At 43.8% G+C, this 21,537-nt stretch overlaps 1 protein-coding gene across 1 annotated transcript in view; it reads left to right on the top strand.

Moving 5' to 3' along the window:
- LOC119445431 (caspase-7) overlaps positions 1 to 21,537 on the top strand; it is a 68,985-nt gene that overhangs the window by 10,175 nt on the left and 37,273 nt on the right. Inside the window, exons 3-4 of the mRNA XM_037709716.2 lie at positions 7,857 to 7,945; positions 13,381 to 13,551. Coding sequence (XP_037565644.2) covers positions 7,857 to 7,945; positions 13,381 to 13,551 — 260 coding nt within the window. The remainder of the gene's footprint in view (positions 1 to 7,856; positions 7,946 to 13,380; positions 13,552 to 21,537) is intronic.

Below are 21,537 nucleotides of genomic sequence, written 5' to 3'. Positions count from 1 at the left end.
ATGCTTTGATAGAGTATAGTATACATGCTATTTTGCGCAGCCGGTCACAAACGTTAGCCAAATGACTATCCCAAGACATACTTGAATCAAAATGAACACCCAGATATTTGACACTTGAGAGGTATGGAATAGGAGAGCAGGCACAATTATTACACTGAGGAGAATGAAGAAACAAGGGAGTGATGCGAGAAACACGTTTTAGGGGATTATGGAAACATACAAGTTTAGTTTTATTTTGATTGATAGAAATTAAGTTATTAATGTACCAACTCATGACATTTACAGTGTCAACTTGTAAATCAGTCACAGCTTGATCGTAATTAGCATGACGCGATACCAGAAGCGTGTCGTCAGCATACTGGAAAACTCGGCAATGAAGAATGGACTGAGCGAGATCGTTAACGTATAAGTTAAATAGAAGGGGTGCTAAAACCAATCCCTGAGGAACACCCCTGGACAACTGTGTGGGCCTACTTTTAATATTCCCGATTACTACAACTTGACTCCGACGATGCAAGTAATTCTTAAGGAGAGACAGGAAAGGCCCTCGGAAGCCATAGCTATGAAGTTTACAAAGTAAGACATCGTGATTCACGGAATCAAAAGCTTTGGATACGTCTAAAAATAATGCGCAAGCAAATTGGCTGCTTTCAAGAGCATTATTAAGGAAATCAGTTAGCTCATCTAGCGCTAACTTAGTGCCGCGCCCGGAGGTAAATCCATATTGGTTGGCCGATAAAAGGTTCTGTGCATCAATGAAGGTTTGCATTACCTGAAAAATATGTTTTTCAAGTATCAAAGCAATGCACGAAAGTATGGAAATAGGTCTATAGTTTGTGACAGAATTCACCTGCCCACTTTTGAAAAGGGGAACCACAAGTGCTTCCTTAAGGCCAGATGGCATGATTTGTGTTGCAATAATGTCGTTTATGATAGCTAAAAGAACACTCTTCAGAGCCGCGAAGTTTCTGCGAAGAACGTCAGCAGACACACCATCCATCCCACTGACTTGCCCTGTTTGAAGTTGAAGAGGATATAACGAATATCTTCTTCAGTGCACTCTGGTAGAAAGGCAGACACAGCCACCGATGGCGGCCCAGGATAACTAGTATTACTAGACCAGTTTGTTGCAGCACACGAAAAAAAAAAAGGTTGAATTGGTCCGCTAGGACAATAGACGGAGGTCCAAAATTTTTAGCAATGGTTTCATACGCACCTTTGCGTGGACGACCCCTTAACTCATTAACAACAGACCAGGCCTTGGATGGATTATTTCTAGATTCAGAAAACTTATTTTGGAAGTGTTTTCGTCGTCCAGCTCTAAGCACCGCGGTAACCTTATTGCGAGCCATCTTATACGCTGCGCGAAAAGACTGATTTTTAGGGGAACGACGATAACGCGCCCAAGCATATTCCTTTTCTGCTATAACGGATAAGGCACTTCCGCTTATCCATGGGCAATCCGGTTTTCGTTGTTTTATGACGACCACCTTTCTACACGAGTTCACAATCTGCGTGTAAACAGTAGTAAAAGATTCATACAGTTTGCTTGCAGGAACTTCCGCAAGAAAAGATCGCCAATCGTAATGCTGTAACGACAAGTCAAGCTTCCTGTTATCAACGACGTCAATTTCTGATATCGCTTTCTGGACGGTAATACGCTGCGACGAAATAAAGCTGCACCCCACAAAGAAGTGGTCCGACAGCTTTTGCTCAACAGTAAACGGGAAAACCTGGTCGTTCTCGGAACGGACGTTCGCGTGATTAGGCATGAAGACACGAGTGATGCGCCCAAAACTTCGACACGTGTCGGGAGGTTGATAACGGCTTCTATCCCAAAGTCAGCGAGCGTGTTCAAGTATTCAGCTACGATGTGCCTTTCTTCTTTCAGCCGATCAATGTTAACATCACCTATCATGCACACATGACCAGATGGAAAAGCAAGTAGTCGCAACTCATCCACAAACTTTCTGACGCTTTGGTTTGGAGGTCTCTAAATAGCGAGCAAAGTGATGGCAAAATGTTGTGTGTGAATACGAAGCGCTAGCGATTCAGCAGTTGTAAAGGTTATATTCAGAGGACTTGAAATCCAGCATTCTTTGATAAAAACAGCAATTCCACCACCACGGCCGTCTTTCCGTGTAAAAAAATGATTGTGATAACCTTGGAGGGAAAATAGACCAATATGCTCTTGCCCAATATTAATTTCAGTTAAGACAAAAACATCAGCTATGTCATGCACAGCGACAACTTGGAGACAAAATCCATTCCAGTGCTTGCGAATACTGCGCACATTTACGTGAAAAATAGTGAAAGTGCTTTCGCCAACTTTTGAAAAGGTATTGGTGAAAGAAGGAAAGTCTCGGAATTGTTCACACGTAGCCATGGCTCAAAGAAAAGACTACAAAAGACAAAAAAAAGAATAGTCAGGCTAGCTGAGACAAGTCAGAAAGGCTCGTTATACGCAGGATTGGGTCACCTTCTTTCTTCCGAGCGTAAATTCTTCCGTGTTTCACCCACACGAATTTGAAATCCACTTCCTTAGCCTTAGATTTCGTCGCCCAGAACAATTCTCTGTTGTATTTTGTCAAGTTCTCGACAAAGAAAATGAAGGGCTCCTTTCCCTGCGCCAAATGACGCAATTTCTTCCGCCCTGCCAGCCAGCTGTCCACAGATTGCCTGCCGAAAGAAAGCGCACCAAAACTGGCGCTGGTTTCCCGCCCTTCCCAGGCAACCGGTGCACGGATACGACATGGCCAGGAAGAAATGCGTTAATGCCCAGCTGAGCAGCCAGCCCGGAAACGGTAGCAGTCAAGTTCTCGCCAGGACTTTGGGATAAACCATGAATTTCCAGGTTCGATGACCTACTATACTGCTCAGAGGCGTTCATTTCACTTCGAAGGCTTTGAATGGTAGCTTCTTGCGAAGCAACTTGGTCCTCAAGTATCGCCGCTCTCGACGACAATGCCGAGATGTTTTTGTCACGAGTAGCTGCTTCTTGCAGCAAGGAATCATATTTACTTGACAGGAACTCAACCGAGTCGTGTATTTCCTGCATTTTTGTATTCACTGCTTCAATCTCAGACTTCAAGCACAGCAACTCGTCTATCTTTGATGGAATCAAGGAAAGCGCGTCGACTTGTTCGCGAATGGAATCCAGCAACGATAGCTTCTCGGCAATAGCTGTTAGCTGACTAGAGCTACCTTGGGACGCATCTCCTGACCTGCATGTTTTGCACCGCCACTTGTCTCTCCTTTTCGCGCTCATGACCGAAAAGGTGCCCTCAGCCACACCCGAGCACTCCTGTCCGAGGTGATACAACGATGCACAGCTAGAGCACTCCATGTATCGGTCCTCGTCAGAAAACCTATACCCGCACTGAGTGCACTTCTTTCCCTCCATCACATGCGCATACGACAACAACAAAAAAAAAACACACACACTCGCGGTCACTCAATCAAGTGGCAGTTCTGCAGTCAGCGGCACGAGAGGGGCACAGGAACGAGGCGATAGCGAAATCAGCTCACCTGCAGTAACAAAATGAGTCGTTTAGGGCCAGCTCTGGACGTGCCGCCGACTGCGCTTGCCGCTTGAAAGCGACGCCTTTTTACAGGGAGGATGACGATATGTGCCAATCAGGGCACCACTTTGCGTCGGGAACCAAAGTCACGAAGAACCAGAAAAGTTCCCCGTATTTCCAGCACAGCTGTCACGCCCTTGAACCGTCTCGTGCAGAAGAATATTCGATCCGTAGCACCACGTGAAGATTTCGTGACGTACTTGCGCACCTGCAGTAACAAAATGAGTCGTTTAGGGCCAGCTCTGGACGTGCCGCCGACTGCCAAAAGCAATGGCTCATAAGCAATGGCTATGCTATAAGCAATGGCTCATAGCACCGTAAGCGCGGCCTCCCCATTACGACGACAAAAGAGAAGTGAAATTCTATGCTGCAATGATTAGCGGCTACGCAGCCAGCTATGGAAGCAGATAACGACGACGAACGCGGGAGCAGTGGCACGAGTGCATGCCGAGCACGAGCGCAACCCGAGGGATGCCAACGAGCCAGCTGCGGAAGAAGACGATGACACTCGAGCGAATGCTGAAGATAATAGTTTTGTGCACACAGGCGATTTCGCCTAGCCATATATGATTTCGCCTATAGTAGGATATAACTTTAAAAACAGCAGTTCGCAAAAAAGGCAGACGGACCACACGGGGTTATGTTTCTCTGCCAGCCAATCACAGAAGCAAACAGAATCGTCGTCATGCGACGTTTTCAAAATGGCGTCATACTTGATACGACTGTATTTGTTGTACTTGTACTTTCTACTATAATAGTTGAGCAAAAACGTATAAAATTACGCGTTTATAATTTTATTTTTGTGGTTACCGCCTTATTTAGGTAACAGGGAAACTTTGAAGTAGGAACTATTTGCAGCCTCGCGGAGGAACAGTGGCTGGCGGTTATGAGGGTGTGGGTTCGGCTTCACTGCAGACTTGAGTTGTATCCGACTATTGACATATAAAGCTTCGCCACTCCTGTTGAACTCTCGAAAACGTTAATCGAACAGGCCTAATCGATTAAGTCAATTAAATGAAAGGTGGACATAGATGAAGATCAATCGTTTTGCAGGATACTTTTAATCAATTAATTGTTCATCGATATTACCAACCGTATCACTGCAGTGGAGCTTGCGCAAAAATCCAGGCTATCGAGCAAGAAGAGCAATCCTGAGTGAGACTAGGAATTCAATATGGGAATGAGAAAGTTTGCATTCAAGAAAGAAGCCACTCTGTTCTGCAAGCACTGAAGGCCAAAAGCATTCAGAAAAGTCAAATGCTACCTACATAGCACATGGTGCAAAGGTCAATGCAAGACACATGCTGATGCCTCATCATCTATTTCAGGAGAGGAATTGCACATGGCAACGTACACTAGAAAATACTGCTACAGATATGTTATGCTACTAGACAGGGACTAGTATTAAGTATGAGCAAAGAATTGGTTGACCTTAATGTTTGGATGAGGAATAAGAATGATCTCTAACAAGAATGGGGAATGAGAAAGCTTGGATTCATAGAAAAAAATTGATACTGGGCACAAATTGAATTTGACAATGGCAGGAAGCTGATTAAAAAGGGCAACTGACGGAACTCTTTTGGCCAGCGTTGTCAATGCTTGTTCAGAGGTTTCAGGCACATCTGAACACGAAGAATTTCTTTTGTTGAGATACCTGGATGACGCGGCCAACATCCATGCTGGTGGAATGATGGCTGAGGCTCTTTTCAGTCTTTACACAGTCCTCCGTAAACTTGATATCTCATCCAAATACTTCTGGATCTGCTTCTTTGTTTGTGGAGTAAAAGCTTTGCGAATTCTACTCCAGCCCTGTCCTGTTGGTGTCGATGGGGGCTTCTGTGATATTGGACCAAGATGTGCTTGGTTGCAGACTGTTGGGGCAGAACAGTAACACATGAGATACAGCACAGATTAGCCAAACTCATGTAGTGTTTTCTTTTATGTTTGAACCAGTTATGCTGAACCGTAAATATGAGCAAACATTCATATCTGCTACAAACAAATGACATGTATCTGAAGACTAGTAAGCCAATACAGCATATATCAAGCATATTTATTTCTGAACCCAGTGTTTACCTTGTAGTAGCAGCCAAAGTGCACACAATGGCCTAGTTGTAGCAGGAAGTAGCTTGTCTTTAGTGCGTGGAGTGTGTTGCTTTACACTGGTGCCATCCTGTTTACTGCATGTCTGGAACAGAAATTTTCACTGCATCAGAAATTGAAAAAGCACAATTTTGCAATATGAAATGCAAAACGTTGTGACATATATATTGTAGTGGTTTGCGACTGCAGAACACATGCAAATGTACACTGTTTGTTCTAGTGTGCTTCAGCAGCATGGTAATTAAATAAATATTGCTACTAGCCATAAATTTGATGTCTGCCTAACTACAGTGCATGTGAACAGCTTCAGTATTATTAGGATCACAAATGAGACCATTTTTGTGCTCAGTTATACAATAGGAGAGATCACACTGCTGGTTCCACAAACAAATGCATGGAACACATGAAGCTATTGAAACTGATGCATTCTTTTTCTGCACGAACTGGTTGCACCGCTTCACTACTGCAAAATAAGTGCCCCAAGGTAAACGAAACCGAACAGCAAGAACAATTCAAACCAACAAGTACGAAACATGGGTGAGTTATCCTGGGGGCAACTATTTAATACATTAAATTCAGTACTTTCACTTCAATTTACCAAAGGGCATTTCGTTTTTTTGGACAAAAGTTTTCAGCTGACTTGAAAAACAAGAAAGATATATTTAAAGGCTACTCAGTTGCCTATGGCCATGGCTACAAGATGAAAAATGTGACGCATGTTCCGATATCGCTCTCTCTTTCGTGATTGTGTGCATAACGACGACCTCGCAACTAAATGTTTATTTCGGAAACAGTAACGGAGAGTTCTGACAGCCCATATGTAATGCAGGATCTAGTTGGGTAACTTGTCTTCACCTGTAGGTTAACGAGATGAATATTACATAACGATTCAAGCAGGGATGTTAAATGACTCACCGTTATTGCCGTCCTCAGTTGCACCAAAATCCAGCTCCCGTTTCAGTGTAGATGTGTTCACAACCGAAACCTAGCTTTTGGGATTACATCTTGCTCGTAATTTAAATAGCACGAGATAATGAAGGGCAATAAACATGTTTTAGCAAAAAATGAGGAACCAGCTTAAGTGTACAAACCAATAATTCTGTGCCTGCCGTGCACGTGAATAAGCAGGTAAAAGTTTAAATCCAGGCCAGAGGTCACGTGGGAGGTCAATGATGCTTGAACGTTATTTTGCGTTTATAATGGTGAAAAAAAAAGCAGAGTAAGTACTGAAACGTACAATGTATAGTTAGGAATAATAATTTCGTACTCTTTGTGATGTAATAAGAATGCTTCGATTAGGGTGGGAGAACGTGTGTAGGTTAAAATTGCACTTACTGCGGAGCCTCTAGCGGGAGTATTGCGCTCATGGGGGCACCTTTTGAATCGTTGTACTATACTTGTTTTATTAATAGTGCCGCGCACTCGATTTTTCCGCCCTCTGTGGCCATTTCTTGAACTTGAGAGTGGGCAGGGCATTGCAGAACTGTGCAGAATGAGGGGCCAGCGAGCAACCTGGGAGCAGCACTGTCAGTGCAGTTGGTGTGTTCTATTCTTGTTTCAGAGATTGGCGCGGCATAGAGATATGGACACAGCCCATTTGTGTTCGGAGGGGTGGAAGGGTAACGGGAGAGAGGTGCACGGACTGGCAATGGGGAGAAGGCTGGAAAAAAGGTTCTATTGTATGAGCGTGCAGCGGCCGTTGGCGCGGCGAGCTAGGATGCAATGGCTCGAATTTCTCTTTCATTTTTTCAAGGATTTCGCATTCCATTACCTTTCGGCACGGACACCCTGCAGCCAGACTTCATCGTTATAACCAATAATGCGGTGTCGCGGAATTGTAGTAAGCGGATTAAACGTACAAAAGTTGACGGTGCAGCAGCTGCGCATTGTTATAACCAATATATTGTTAAAATTGGTATCGTTATAAGTGTGTTCACTGTATTTCCGAAGGTATTCATGTATGCCTCCTGTATTGCTTGATTACGCAGTGCCTCCATGACTGCTGGTATCTGGACAGAATCAAATGCCTTTTCATAATCTGTGAAAGCCATCTACAGGGTACTCTGCAGATTTTTCGACTACTTCATTGATGCATTGTATCCGTACAGCGGGCAGGTGCACCAACCAAGCCCTTTTCTTACTGTTCTGTGAGACGGTCCTCTTTCCGTGCAGGTCCTGCAGGTCATGGGACATCCATAGGTGAAGCCAGCGACTCAGAGATGCGAGTGGTTCCAGCCAAGGATTGGAAACATGGAGATGAGGTAAGGACCTTTTGCGTGTGTGTTCTATCACAGTGGCATCTTTGCTCATAGCTACATGCTTGGCTTGATCTGCGTAGCCTGCTTTGTGAAATATTTCATTATCGACATCGTAGCTACCAGGAACAAGCCAGTACGAGGCATGTTGTCATTTAAATGGTGGGCTGCTGAAGTAGACTTGTTTGGAAATTGTAATGCAGGGAAAAAATACTTCTTTCATATTGGTAGAGTTCAGAAGAAGATGGCTCCTTTGGTAGCCCCTGGCAAAAATCTGAGAGCAGCAACATATTCCAGCTCTGTGGTGGTGCTGATGAGAGTTCTCAGTGATGGTGATGATGAGTTCTCACTGCCGTTGTCGTCGTCCAATGCTGCAGCCTTGAAGTCTTTATTTGTCCATGTCGTATTATTGGCTCGGTGCTGCCAAAATGTGCACGGAACACACACCAGCGATTCAAACCTTCGTCAGCCAATAGGAGTACTTCCTGTTGCAGTAATGAATCACAATGTCAGGCTTTTTTTTCTCTTGCTTTCTTCTTTTGGTTTTAGTGTTGCGCCGCAATATGCAGTGCTGCGTCTATATTAAGTTCCCATCTTTCCTCTTTGCAATGGTACCAAGATGGTAGCTCGGAATGCTGCACGATCCATGGTGCGATGTCACCTTCTGATGCCCAATTTATGCACGACGTTTGTCGACAGCAAGGTATAACAGTGTGATTTTCTCAACTTCTACTTGAGATTTCTTTGTAATATTTCCAAGCTAGGCAAAAAGAACACCTGGGAATCGCAACAAACAAAACAAAAACAATCAGAAACTTCGATGGAATTGTCCATTCCAGTAGCCGAGTCCCTCCTCAAAAAGGTGGACATTCAATTGGGGCGGTGGGCAGTAAACTGTAGCAGTGGGTGACATTTCACCCGTGGCCCACCGTGTGGAGAACCCTGGGTTGACCCCGGGCACAGGTGATGGCTGTTGTAAGGAGTGCACTGGCCCAAAGTCTCCGCTGAGAGACTTTCTCCACCTGTGCAAGATTGTGGAAAAGGGTGCAGACACGTGGGAAAATGAGGACACGGGTGGCGCGCAGGAGGATAGATGTTCGGGCAGTTAAGACAGAGCTGGGGTCAGAAGAAAGGGAAAGAGAAAAGACAGGTGGCGAGAAAGGAGTGAGCCATTCGGTCCGCAAGGTCGCTGTTGTAGTGAGGACTTGTGAAGTTTGTGAACCTGTTCACAAATGCGCAGCATTTTCGTTGCTCTTTCGAACTTCCTGGCTGTGCTGAGGTTGTCAGTATAGATGTGGGCTTCATTGACCTTAGGCAAGTTGACGAGGGCAAGTCACCTCGTGTAAAGCCGGCATATTGAATAAGAAGGGACCTGAAAAGTCCATTGCATAGCTGTAGGGGTAGCTGGGATCTCGTGGTGTGTTCAGCTTAAGAAAGCCATTTGTACTTTGCTTGGGTTAACCGCCGTGTCCGTGTAGATCACGCAGCGTTCCCGTAGGTACAGTTGTTTCAGTTGTTGGAATCGGTTGAACCTGTCGGAGGAGCTTTGTTGTCCTGTCAGTGGTTCTCGTCGCGTAAAATGCCACGGTGACTGCCCATGACTCTTTTTTGCGAGTGCTTTCCATTGGCGGCAAGGGAAAAACCACGGGCATTGGGTTTCGGGTAAATTGAACCCCCTGTGTACTCTGTGCGGCTTCATTTCATTGCAATGTGCTAAGTACTACTACACACAACTACTTTAAAGAGAACTACCACGTTTGACGGGGATGTTCTGCGCGCCACATTTCGTATGCTATAGCAAAATAATACTTTTGCCTCTCTTTTATTGTCTGCAGCTAGTACAGTAAAACCTCATTAATTCGAAGTCCACCGGACCTCGAGAAATCTTCAAATAAAGTGTAACTTCAAATTACCCAAAAAAGAAGAGAAAGAAAGCTGCATGGCACAAGGACATCATGTTTATTTTTGTGTATCAAACTACTTGAAGTAATCATTGATGTGGGATTGCTTGGTATGGTAGTTTCCTGCAGCAAGAGCCACGATATCTAGCTAGCTAATCACGACCGCTGCACTCAACAAAGGTGCAGACAATGTTCAGGGACTCGATAATCGTTGCAAAAGCTGGCACCTTAGTGGACTCATTATTTTATAGCATAGACCTCTTATAACGTTAGTCCTAGAAGTCATGAATTTCTGCATTATAAGTGATAGTGCACTATAAGCGAAATAAAAATTTTCAAAGGCTGTGTACTTGCAAAACATGTTGACCAAGCACCTGCGTGTGGCCAGGAATCGAAGCATACAATCAGGATGTGCCGTCATTTTCGTTGGCAAGGTGGTTCCTTTGCTTGTCAAGTGCTGTGCAGCCACTGTCAAGCATTTCGTTGACTCTGTAGCAAGCCACAATTTTGGCTGCAGACTCTGGTGAGACGGCGCTGGTTAGGCCTAGCTGGCGTAGGTGAGCAGCATGCTGTTGCGAGAACCTCGCCCATAGGCGCCAACTATGGGGGGGGAGGGGGGGGCTCCGGGGATGGAGCCCCCTCCGGTGATCGGTCGCCTACCCCCCCCCCCCCCAACCCTAAACTGTCATTACCGGAGTTCTGTTACCCACATAGTTTGAGGATTCTCTTGCGTTGCCTCTGCCTTTTCACTTTTGTTGTGGCTAAAAGCTTACGACATCATTGTTGGCGCAGACCATGCACGGTTTTTAATTTATACTTTCGCTTTATTTTGGCAAATCCTGATAATAGGAGGAAAAGCGCATTCGAAGCACCAACGGCGGCTACCTCATCCATGTTTCCTCACTTCATCATTTTTTTAAAATATCTGCTGAGACAAAGTTTATTATGTTTTAAAGGGAAGGAGCTAGCTAACTAAATGGATAGCCTATGCCTAGAGAATGAATATGATGATGTATGTTCACCTCACATCAAATTACTTTGCGTGCTGTCTTGACCCTGAAAAAAACCTGCAGACTTCAGTGACCCCTTCGGCAGAGTCTTCAATGGCGTGTGAAAAGCACTGAGTGATATGTGTCTCAATATTGATTCTCTTTCCAGTAGGCAATGGTAACGACTGGCAACAAAAAATAAAAATAAAAAACAGCTCTACTAATTATTTACAACATTTACGCATTAGGAATGGAAACATCACTTCTTGCATGCAAAGGCCATTAATACGGGGTGTTTCAGCAAACACTTTCAAAAAATTTTTATAGGTTGCCTGTGGCAGATAGCACAATTCTAGTTCATGAGCTGGTCTACTCGAAGAGGCGGACATTACTTGCACAAAAAATTGAAATGCATAATCGAGTAATAACAAAAATTCACCAATCAGGTTTTTAACATATTAACTTATGCCCCATGTTGTAATTGACAAATTCTAGCCACAAATTAAGCTAATTACAACTTAAGCTAATCGGTCTATATTTATTCAATGCTTTAACGTCTCCCTTCTTATGAATGAGTGTAATGATGGCGTTCTTCCAGCTTTCTGGTACACTTGAAATCATGCGTATAAACCTCTCAATATGAAAGCTATATAGAGAGGTTGATTGTACCCCGCAGATTTCTCTATTACCTGATTGATGACATGGATCTGAACCATCGTAGAATATCCGTTCCTGGAGCCAGCCTGTTCTCTTGGTTGACTGAAGTCATGTGTTGCCCTGATTATATTCGAAATTATCTTGGTGAATATTTTATACAGCACTGAAAACAAGGTAATGGATCTATAATTCTTAAATTCTTTAGCGTCTCTGCTCTTATGGTTGAGTATAATGTTGGCGTTCTTCTAGCTCTCTGGTACACTTGAAGTCGTGAGGCATTGCGTATAAAGGGCCGCAAGCTTTTCAACCATGATATCTTCTCCACCTTTGAAAAAAATCGACTGTTATTCCATCTTCCCCAGCAGCTTTTCTCCTGGTCACGTCTTGCAAGGCCCTTCTAACTTCATCGCTAGTTATAGAAGGAGCCTCTGTATCCAGTTAATCAATACTTTGAATGAATGTAGCTTGGCTGCTCTGAGTACTGTACAGGTCAGTATAAAATTGTTACGCTGCTTTTACTATGTCATAGAAATCGATGATGATATTACCCTGCTCATCTTTCAGTGCATACTTTTTGCCTTGTCCTATGCCAAATTTTCTTCTCACTGATTTCATGCTGCGTCCATGTTTTATGGCTTCCTCAATCTTTCCCAGATTATAATTTCGAATATCCCTTACTTTCTTCTTGTGGATCAGTTTTGACAGTTCAGCGAATTCTATTAGATCTCTTGAGTTTGACACTTTCATGCTTTGTTGTTTCTTTATTAGGTAGTTTGCTACTTGGGAGAGCTTACCTACTGGTTGCCTTGGTGCCTTACCGCCCACTTCAATTGCTGCTTCTGAGATCAGCCTAGTTACGGTTTTATTCATTATCTCTATGTAGTCTTCTTCCTGTTCTAAAGCAGCATATTTGTTTGCAAGCATCAGCCTGAATTGGTCTGCTTTTACCCTTATTACGTCTAGGTTGGCCTGTTTCTTCTTGACTAATTTTATTCTTTTTCTCTTCAAAGTGCAAGAAATCCTAGTCCTCACTAACCTATGGTCACTGCCCTTTACCCTACCTAACACTTCTACGTCCTGCACTATGCTGGGATCGGCAGAGAGTATGAAGTCCATTTCATTCCTTGTTTCCCCATGGGCTTTTCCACGTCCACTTCCTGTTGCTGTGCATCCTGAAGAAGGTATTCATTATTCGGAGCCTATTCCTTTCCGCAAATTCTACCAACATCTGTCCTCTAGTGTTCCTAGAATTGATGCCGTAGTTGCCAATTGCTTGCTCACCAGCCTGCTTTTAACTCACTTTTGCATTCAAGTCACCCATGACTACAGTTACTGTGTTTGCACGTTTCTCATTTTTAATTCGCCATCTTCATAAAACTGTTCTTTTTCTTCATCATCGTGACTGGAGGTTGGGGTGTAGGCTCTTACTACCTTCATTCTATACCTTCTATTCAGCTACCCTCTCATTAATGCTGCAGAATTCATCAATGTTGCCCACTATGTCCTTATGGACTAGAAATCCTACCCTGAATTCTCTCTTATCTGGAAGACTCCTGTAGCAGAGGACGTGGCCGTTAGTCGGCACTTTGTAAGCCTCACCAGTTCTTCTAACCTCATTAAGGCCAATAATGGCCTTGCAATAATGGATATGAATGGATATGGCTGGACGCCGTGTCAGATACCGAATCGTACTGTGTCTCTCCTACTTCATGGCAGCAAGTTGAGGGTGCGTTCATTACGCAAGGAAAAGAAAACAACATGCACGTGCATTAATTATGCGAGTGAATATGATAATATGAGATACCCCAATTGGAAAGGATCAGTTTCAAATGATTGCCATGCACTGGTGCCCTGACGCTTATTTTTTTGTGCAAAATAATTGCCATATCTGCAGGTATACAGCATGGTTCACTCACCGAGAGGCATGTGCATCATCATCAACAACTGTGACTTTGGAGGTTTGGCTGAGCGGCGTGAAGGATCGGAGCTCGATGTACTTCGCATGGAGGCGCTCTTCGAGGCATTCCACTTCAACTGCATTGTGCGCCAAGACCTTCCTGCATCCGTGAGTAGTCAGGTTCTTGCTTCAGTCTTTGGAATTAAATTGCTGCTCTAGAAAGCGACAATTCCACACATGACAAGACACAAGACTTGTCTTCTCAAACTAGTGCTTGTGTAAGTCAGTAAAAAAAATTTGGGTAGTCCCACCCGACGGGCGAAGGACTGAGAGCTATGGAAAGGTGTAGCATTGCGCCGAAGCTCCTCAGGCAGCTATTCTCAATATGCGAGGGTGTCATGTTGGCACTAGGGTTGGTAATATCGATGAACGATTAATTGAGTAATCGAATAAAAGTATCCCACAAAACAATTAATGTTCATCGATGTCCAACTTTCATTTAATCGACTTAATCGATTAGACATGTTCGATTAATCGTTTTCAAGAGTTTGACAGGAGTTCAAAAAAAAATTTTGAAATTGTACTAGAATGGCGGAGCACGAGCAGTGACTGTGCGGCTGTGGGAAGAGCGACTGTCGACTGTTTTTCCGAGTCCCGAGTGATGCCGAGCCGAATGCTTTCCCTGTCTTCACCCACACCGCAAATGCCACCACGCCACCCGAAGCCGGAGGCTTGAAATGCCGTTGTAATTCAAGGCATACTATAGAAACCCAGTTCTTGATTGTTGTGTCAACAGAGAAGCTGTTGGTTTCACCTGAACATTCCAGCCAATTGACATTCATTTGCTCTGTAGAAAAGAGCACGTGGCTTAAAATCCTGACCCATCGATTTGGGGGAAGTGGTGGTGGTGTTGCAGCAGGTGGGGTTAGCCCTGCATACATAGCCGGCAATTGTTTCGCCCGAGCCTCCTATGAGTTGAGATCAGGAGTGTGTCACCAGGTGTTGAGGATCCCCGTGTTTCACAAGAAGGCAATCAGCACTCTTCCTGATTCCCATGTCTCACAGAAGTCAATCTCTTCCCGATTGCCGTGGGGCCTCTGGGGAAAATGATGTCTTCCAAGGTCCTGTGTGAAAGACCACTATTTTGCAGGCTGTCCACCATCGCGTTTCTTTCTGTGTCGAACTGTGGGCATAGCCAAATGAAGTGTTCAATGTCACCGATATTGCCACAGAGGGCACAGAGCGGGGAAGCTCAACGTCCAGTCGTGAATGACGAAGCTTGGGTGTACGTGGCATCGGTCCTGATGCTATACAACGGCATTGCTTCCTCGCGAGTGAGTCCATGGATCACATAGGTTTGGTGTTGAGTCTTGTGGATCACCCTAAATTGATTATGAATTGCATCCTTAGAGTTCTGTTGGTTTCTCATGAACATTCCAGGCAATTGACATTCATTTGCTCTGTAGAAAAGAGCACGTGACACATGCAAGCGCTAAACGTGCAAGAGCGTCAGCTTTTTCGTTTCCTTCAATTCCTACATGGGAGGGGATCCATTGAAATTTTACGGTAAATTCCTCGCTCATTAGATCTTTGATCAGTGCTAGAGATCGCCTTGTAAACTTCTCTCAAGGTAGGCCAAGATGTAATTGTTGTAATGCGGACTTTGAGTCCGTCAGCACTGCAATATTTCGTGCAAAATAGGTCCGTAGTTTTTGCAAGGCCACGGTAATTGCGGCGCTTTGTACTGTTGTAGACGAAACTACACAATCCAGGTGGCCAGACCGTGATACATCAAGGGAGGGTATGCAGAACGTATAATGTTAGTGTATAAGTTGCTCTTCAACTTATATGCTAACGATATTACTTCCATCTATGAAAAGGTGAAATATATAATTTACGCAGATGACACAAGTGTTTTCATCTCGTCCGGTTCTTGCACCAATTTAATTACTATGGCAAATGAGTTCTTGTGCAGTCTATCCTATTGGTTCACAGAGAGCTATTTAAAAGTATTAATACAGCGAAAACAAAGGCTGTAATTTGTCATACCAAAGGCATGAGTCTTCCTTCAGATCTAACATTAGCATATAGATCTACAAATATAGAACTTGCTCTTTCTGCAAAGGTGTTCGGGGTATACTTCACAAGTACTATGCAATTGGACGACCATGTAAGCTTTGTACTCCAAAAACTTAGCCGCATAACAGGTGTTTTAAATCACTACAGATATAATTTACCCGTCTCTGTAAAATTATTAATTTATAATGCTTTATTTGTGTCTCGCATACATTATGGGCATCGGTTACCACGACTCAGTGTAACTTGAGTAAATTATTTCATATGCAGAAGAAAATAATACGTGTCATCGGGCTAATGTACCGTATGCCGCACATACTGAAAACCTGTTTGAGAAATACAACATTGCTACAGCCCATAACATCTATAACTGCAGACTATTACGCGAATATTACTTTAGTACCAAACATAACAATACCTTACTTGTTGAACTTGCAAAACTATCCGTGAATTCATACCGTAAATCAACTCATACACGTGAAGTATGGAAGGTTCCGTGCTCTAGAACTAACTACGGTTGTCGAATGCTGTGTGATAACCTTCCTAGATTACTGAATTCATATGATAGAACAGGCTACAATTTCCAGGATTTATCGCTGTCAGAATTTAAAACTCTATTGCTTTCACCTCTTTAGAGCGCGTCTGTGAATGTATAATGATGTATCTTATGTTCTTTTTTTTTTTTTGTCTATGTTACCAAGTGCATATCATTCAATTATTTCAATGCCGCAGTGTGTTTGCATTGTTATTACGTGTAGAAATATTTCATTGTTTTTCATATATTGTATAACTGCAATGTTTTATGGCTACTACATAAATACAATATATATGGTGCTTGATGTGTTACACCATGCAGCCATATTGCACCTAAGGAGGTGAGGTTACCTCAAGCCGCGTCTGTGCGGCTTCTTTCCCTCATCCACCTCCATTTACCACTCCTCTGTACGTGTGTGTGTGTAAATGGAAATCAATCAATCAAATCAGAATGCCGCTGCACAGCTATGTGTATGTGCACGCACCGACCCATTTGTGTACGCTTGTAGGTGGCTTTGATACGCTGTGCTCTAGCGGTCCAGTACAAGGAACTTAGCTTCAGCAGTTGGAATGGTGTGTTTCGCCGGTAGCTGGGGTATATTGAAGCTGCAGGTAACATTCTAAAAAGACCATAGTGGGTCGAGACTAGTCCGTTTAAGGCCATTCCAATCCTAAAAATCGGAAGTTGTTCAGTGCCTCATGGAAATGGGGGCGAGTTCTTGTTATTAGCCGCCGGAGAAGTGCCTGCGGGGGACTTGCCCAGCTTTTATAGCTGCGTGAACAAGGCCCGAGATACCAAAACCCAGATTGCGAGAGACTGCTTCATTAGTAACCTTCTTGTTTGAAGCTGCCCAAGGAACTCCTATCGCCAAGTGAAGTTCCTTGCCTCCAAGTGCTCGAATTGACTCGATGATGGTGATATGAGCGGCAGCTGATAGAAAATGCGGCTTGTTATCAGTGCAGCGTTCAGTGTAAGCATGGACATTGGATCGTTTCCCAAACGTACACATGCCAAGCGACGAAGTGCGTTGACTCTTTGCCCTCATGCAGTCACAATACTTCCAACCACGTGTCGCCACAGTAGCTTGCTGTCTATGGTGGCACCCAAGAAACAAATGTCACTAGTTGCATGACGAATTGGACGGCCTTTGATATCCAGCGTCAGACGTGTTGACTTCCGCCTCACTCCAGTAATTTTCTTTTCCCCTGTGCATATTGCAATTCTTTGCATGTTTTAGTTGAACTTCACCTTTCACTTCTGCCATTTTCTTATTTCTTGTTTAACTTTATTGTACAGGGATTCACTAGTGCCATTTATCTTGTTTAATGCTACTCTATAACGTTTTATAAAATATAATGTCTATATATTCAAAGGCCACTAGTGCCAACTCTATTTAGTCTCTAACAAATTAAAGATTAATCTTTATACACCCTTATTTCTATCTTAGTTCCACCTCTCAAACATTAAAATAGGGTCCTAGAAAAGTAGATAACTTTGTTTCAATCTTTGTAATGTGCCCGGCACAATTTTTGATTAATCGATGAAATACCCTGCATCGAAAGCGATTAATCGATGAAAGACTAAAATGATGAAGGATTCATCGTTCATCGAATAAGAAAATTAATCGACCATTCCTAGTTAACACGACATAGCATGCAAAGCAACTTCTCCTGCATAGCAGAAACAGCCTCCTTGCAGCTATTAGTTGTACAGTGCTCCCACTCCTGCACCAAATGCGCCAGATTGCGCCATACGAGATTTCCTGCGGCATCCTGATAAAAACACACGATTTTGCGCCGAAGTGCGCCAAAATTAGCGACTGCACATTACATGTGTGGCCGCAGTAGCCCGCAGACCTGCATAGTGCGCATGACTAAAGCGGCTTCGTAAATCGAATGTCACGTTATCTATACGTCGGCGACCAATAATTCGGGCTCGATGGGAACCGCCTGGAAGTCCAAATAATTCGGAAATATCCAAATGCGCCAGAAAACAACTGAATTTATTCCGCCAGTGGCCAAAGAAGTACCTTTTTTTCAGTTGACCATTTTCGGGGATACATTCACTTTCGCAGGATTTCGCGTCACTAGCGTCAGCGTCGGCATACTTGGTATAGTGTGCCAGGAACGCTATCTGCCGTCGATGTGTCCAGTGCTAGTCGCACGAAATGTCGCGAAAGTGAAAGTATGCCGGTAAGGGATTGTCCAAAAATAAAGCCGAAGTTTGTCAACGCAGTCCTGCGTGGGCACGTACGCTTGCCTACGATCTGGTCAGTCTGTATCTCTACCATTGTTATACTGTCGACACAAATAGACGAAAGTACAATTAATGCATGCACCAAATCTTCAACCTTTGGCAACAGGACTGCGAATTTGTAGCGATGCCTTTTCCACTACCACTCCTTGCAGCGCTCCGCCTGTGTTATATACAGGGTGTTTTAGCAAACACTTTGAACATTTTTTAGAGGTTGCCTTTAGCAAATAGCACAATTCTGGTAAATGAGCTGGTCTACTCGAAGAGGCGGACATTACTTGCACAAGAAATTGAAATGCATAATCAAATAATTAACAAAAATGCGCTAACAAATTTTTAACTAATTACCTGATGGCCCATATTGCAATTTACAAATTGCAGCCATGGAGTTCGCAAGGCGGATCCACTTGGAACGAATTCTCAGGATGACACCAGTTTCGAGATATTAATTCCCGAACTTTGCGGATAAATGCATTGGTGTTCCAGTTACTTATGTGGCTGAATGCATAAAGCGATGTTTTGTAAAGCAAGTAACTGGAACGCCAATGCATTTCTCCTCAAAGTTTGGGAATTATTATCTCGAAACTGGTGTCACGCGGCGTCTGTGGGAGATGCCACGCGCGGGTCGTTTAACGGGCTCTCATGGCAAAGACGATCGTGACAGCATCTTAGGTATTGGCGAGGAGCGTGATTCGAAGAGAGCGCTCACGTGACCCCTGTATTGACATCATCCTCGTGCCTGGCCTTTCGCTGCTACGCTCACCGCGCGAAGGGGCGGAGCTTCAGCGAAAATTTTAACTGCGATTGCGGCACTGCTATGCGCATAATAGAGAAAATAACTGAAGGAGTTTAATTATACTGCGTCAGCCTTCCATAGCCCTGTAAATTTTCAAATTCGAAAGCCTCTTCAGCTTACCTTTAAAGGCATCCATTCGTCTTTTCGGACTGCCCAAATTTTTGACATTTTTGTGGTCCCTACGGGGTCCGAAAAAATTGGGCGTTGACTGTATGGGACATATTGCTCGTGTACATAGTTCCCTCTACACTATCATTATCATCACCTTCTCTCTTTTTCCTTCCCCTTCTCCCTTTCGCCTACACAGAGTAGCAGGCCAGAGACAAAATTCCTCCGGCCGACCTCTCTGCTTTTCACACGTTAAAATGTTTCTCTCGCTCTCTCTCTGTAGTCCCTGTGTTGTTTGATATGTTAAACCCTGTTATTTATTTGTTCACTGCATTGCTCGAGTGCCATTGAAATCTCAGAATGATCACTACAGATTGCATATGAAGGAGTCTTCAGCCATAAGACTTTAACTGAGGCTAGTTGGTACGATATCGTTCTTTTTACTGCACTATACTCTTACACAAAGTACGAAATAAAAGGAACTGACACACACGTGCATTTCCACACATGTTTGTCAGTTTCTTTTATTTTGTCCTTTGTGTAACAGCTAGCGCAGTAAACAGAACCAGGTCTTCAGCAATATGGTGTATCCCTGCATTGTTTAAATCCTAATCACATTAATGTCGATAGTTATCATCAGATGGGTTCTGCCAAAACTGTTTGAACAACAATGGCAAAAACTATGGAAAGCTTTACAGGAGCAAAAGAAGCCAGAGAAAAATGCTACGGTTGAACCTCACAGCAGTGAAATCGTCAGAGAAAGTGGAAAATTTGCTTTCACAAGAGTTTCATTTTTGCAAAATTATACGGCACAAAGAACGGTGCGAAATGAAATTTTACTGCGACAATTCTGTTGGCCCGCTTTGCCAAGCCTTGCTCAAGGCTGTCCAGGGGCAGTATTCTCAGGGAATCACTATCGGATATAGTTTCACTTTTGCGATATTTCGCGATACCTGGCACTGGAAACGCCCTTGTACTATCAACCGACAGTGTTTCTGGCGCTGCGCTAAACTCTCTATATTTGCATAGTGCCAAGAGGATGCGTCCTAAGATGAGCATCATGAAATCTCACGAAAGTAAAACTATCCCTGAAAGTGATCATCGATGAGTTATAGGGCAGTGTGGAATTACAATAGGTACAAAGTGGTGAGAGGGATTTGGAAAGGGGTGATGGTCCCGAGTTTGACTTTCGGCAATGCAGTCCTGTGCATGAAATCAGAGGTTCGAGCGAGGTTGGAAGTTAAGCAGCGAGGGGTAGGTAGACTGGCTCTGGGAGCGCACGGAAATATACCAAATCAGGGGGTACAAGGTGACATGGGATGGACTTCATTCGAGGGCAGGGAAGCCAGTAGCAAGATAGAATTTGAGGAGCGATTGAGAGATATGGCAGAAAAGCGGTGGGCAAGGAGAGTTTTTAGTTATTTGTACATGAGGAATGTTGACACAAAATGGAGGAAGCTGACCAGAAAATTGTCAATCAAGTATTTGGACTGCAGGAGGGGTGCAAACCAGGAAACAGTGGTTAATAAAAAGGTTAAAGAAACAGAGAGGGGTCTGTGGAAAACAGGGATGCAAACGAAATCAGCACTGGGAACATACAGAACTTTCAAGCAAGAAATTGCGAAAGAAATTATCTTTCATAATTCTAGGGGAAGCTCTTTGTTGTTTGAAGTCAGGACAGGAGTATTGCGGACTAAGATGTACCGAGTCAAGTACCAAGGTATAGACACGTGCTGTGCGTGTGGAGAAGAAGAGAAACGGCTGAACACCTCATACCGTAAAAACCGGACTATAGGTCGAACCGGAATATAGGTCGACCCCCCAACTAACCAATTCTAAAAATGAAAAAAATCTTTTTCAATGCCAAAAGTACCGAAAGACACCCTTACCTTTAAACAAATGCGACTCAGCCGGTTGCACAATGGTGACAGTATTTATTTAAATGCTGCTCCATGCCGTGATGATAAGGTGCTGTCAAGCGCGCGGGTCGATGGTCGCACGATACGAAGCCCACGGCAACCTGGCAGGTTGCTGTGGGCTTCCACGTACTCAATCACCTTTTTCTTGAAGGCGATGGTGAAATGCCGTCGGCTTCCACTCATTTTGAAACGAAATGTGAAAAAGCAGACTGAATGCGATGGCAAAGGCGGCTGTTTACTTCGTCTGCCCATTGTTGCAAGACTTCCGTAGTTTTTCCGCCAATGTCCGGTATATAAGACGAGGGTCGACTTTTATGAAAAGGGTCGGTTTTATGAAAAAAAGTTCGGCCTATATTCCGGTTTTTACGGTACTTTTCTGTAAAGGGCTTAACCCTACAGTGCAAAGCAACGGGGCTGATTTTTTCAAAGCATTGGGGTTTAGGGACAGTGAAGGCAAAATATGACTT

Source organism: Dermacentor silvarum, chromosome 3 (assembly GCF_013339745.2).
Source record: "Dermacentor silvarum isolate Dsil-2018 chromosome 3, BIME_Dsil_1.4, whole genome shotgun sequence".
NCBI classification, from domain to species: domain Eukaryota; kingdom Metazoa; phylum Arthropoda; class Arachnida; order Ixodida; family Ixodidae; genus Dermacentor; species Dermacentor silvarum.
This window is presented reverse-complemented; position numbering and strand designations above follow the sequence as displayed.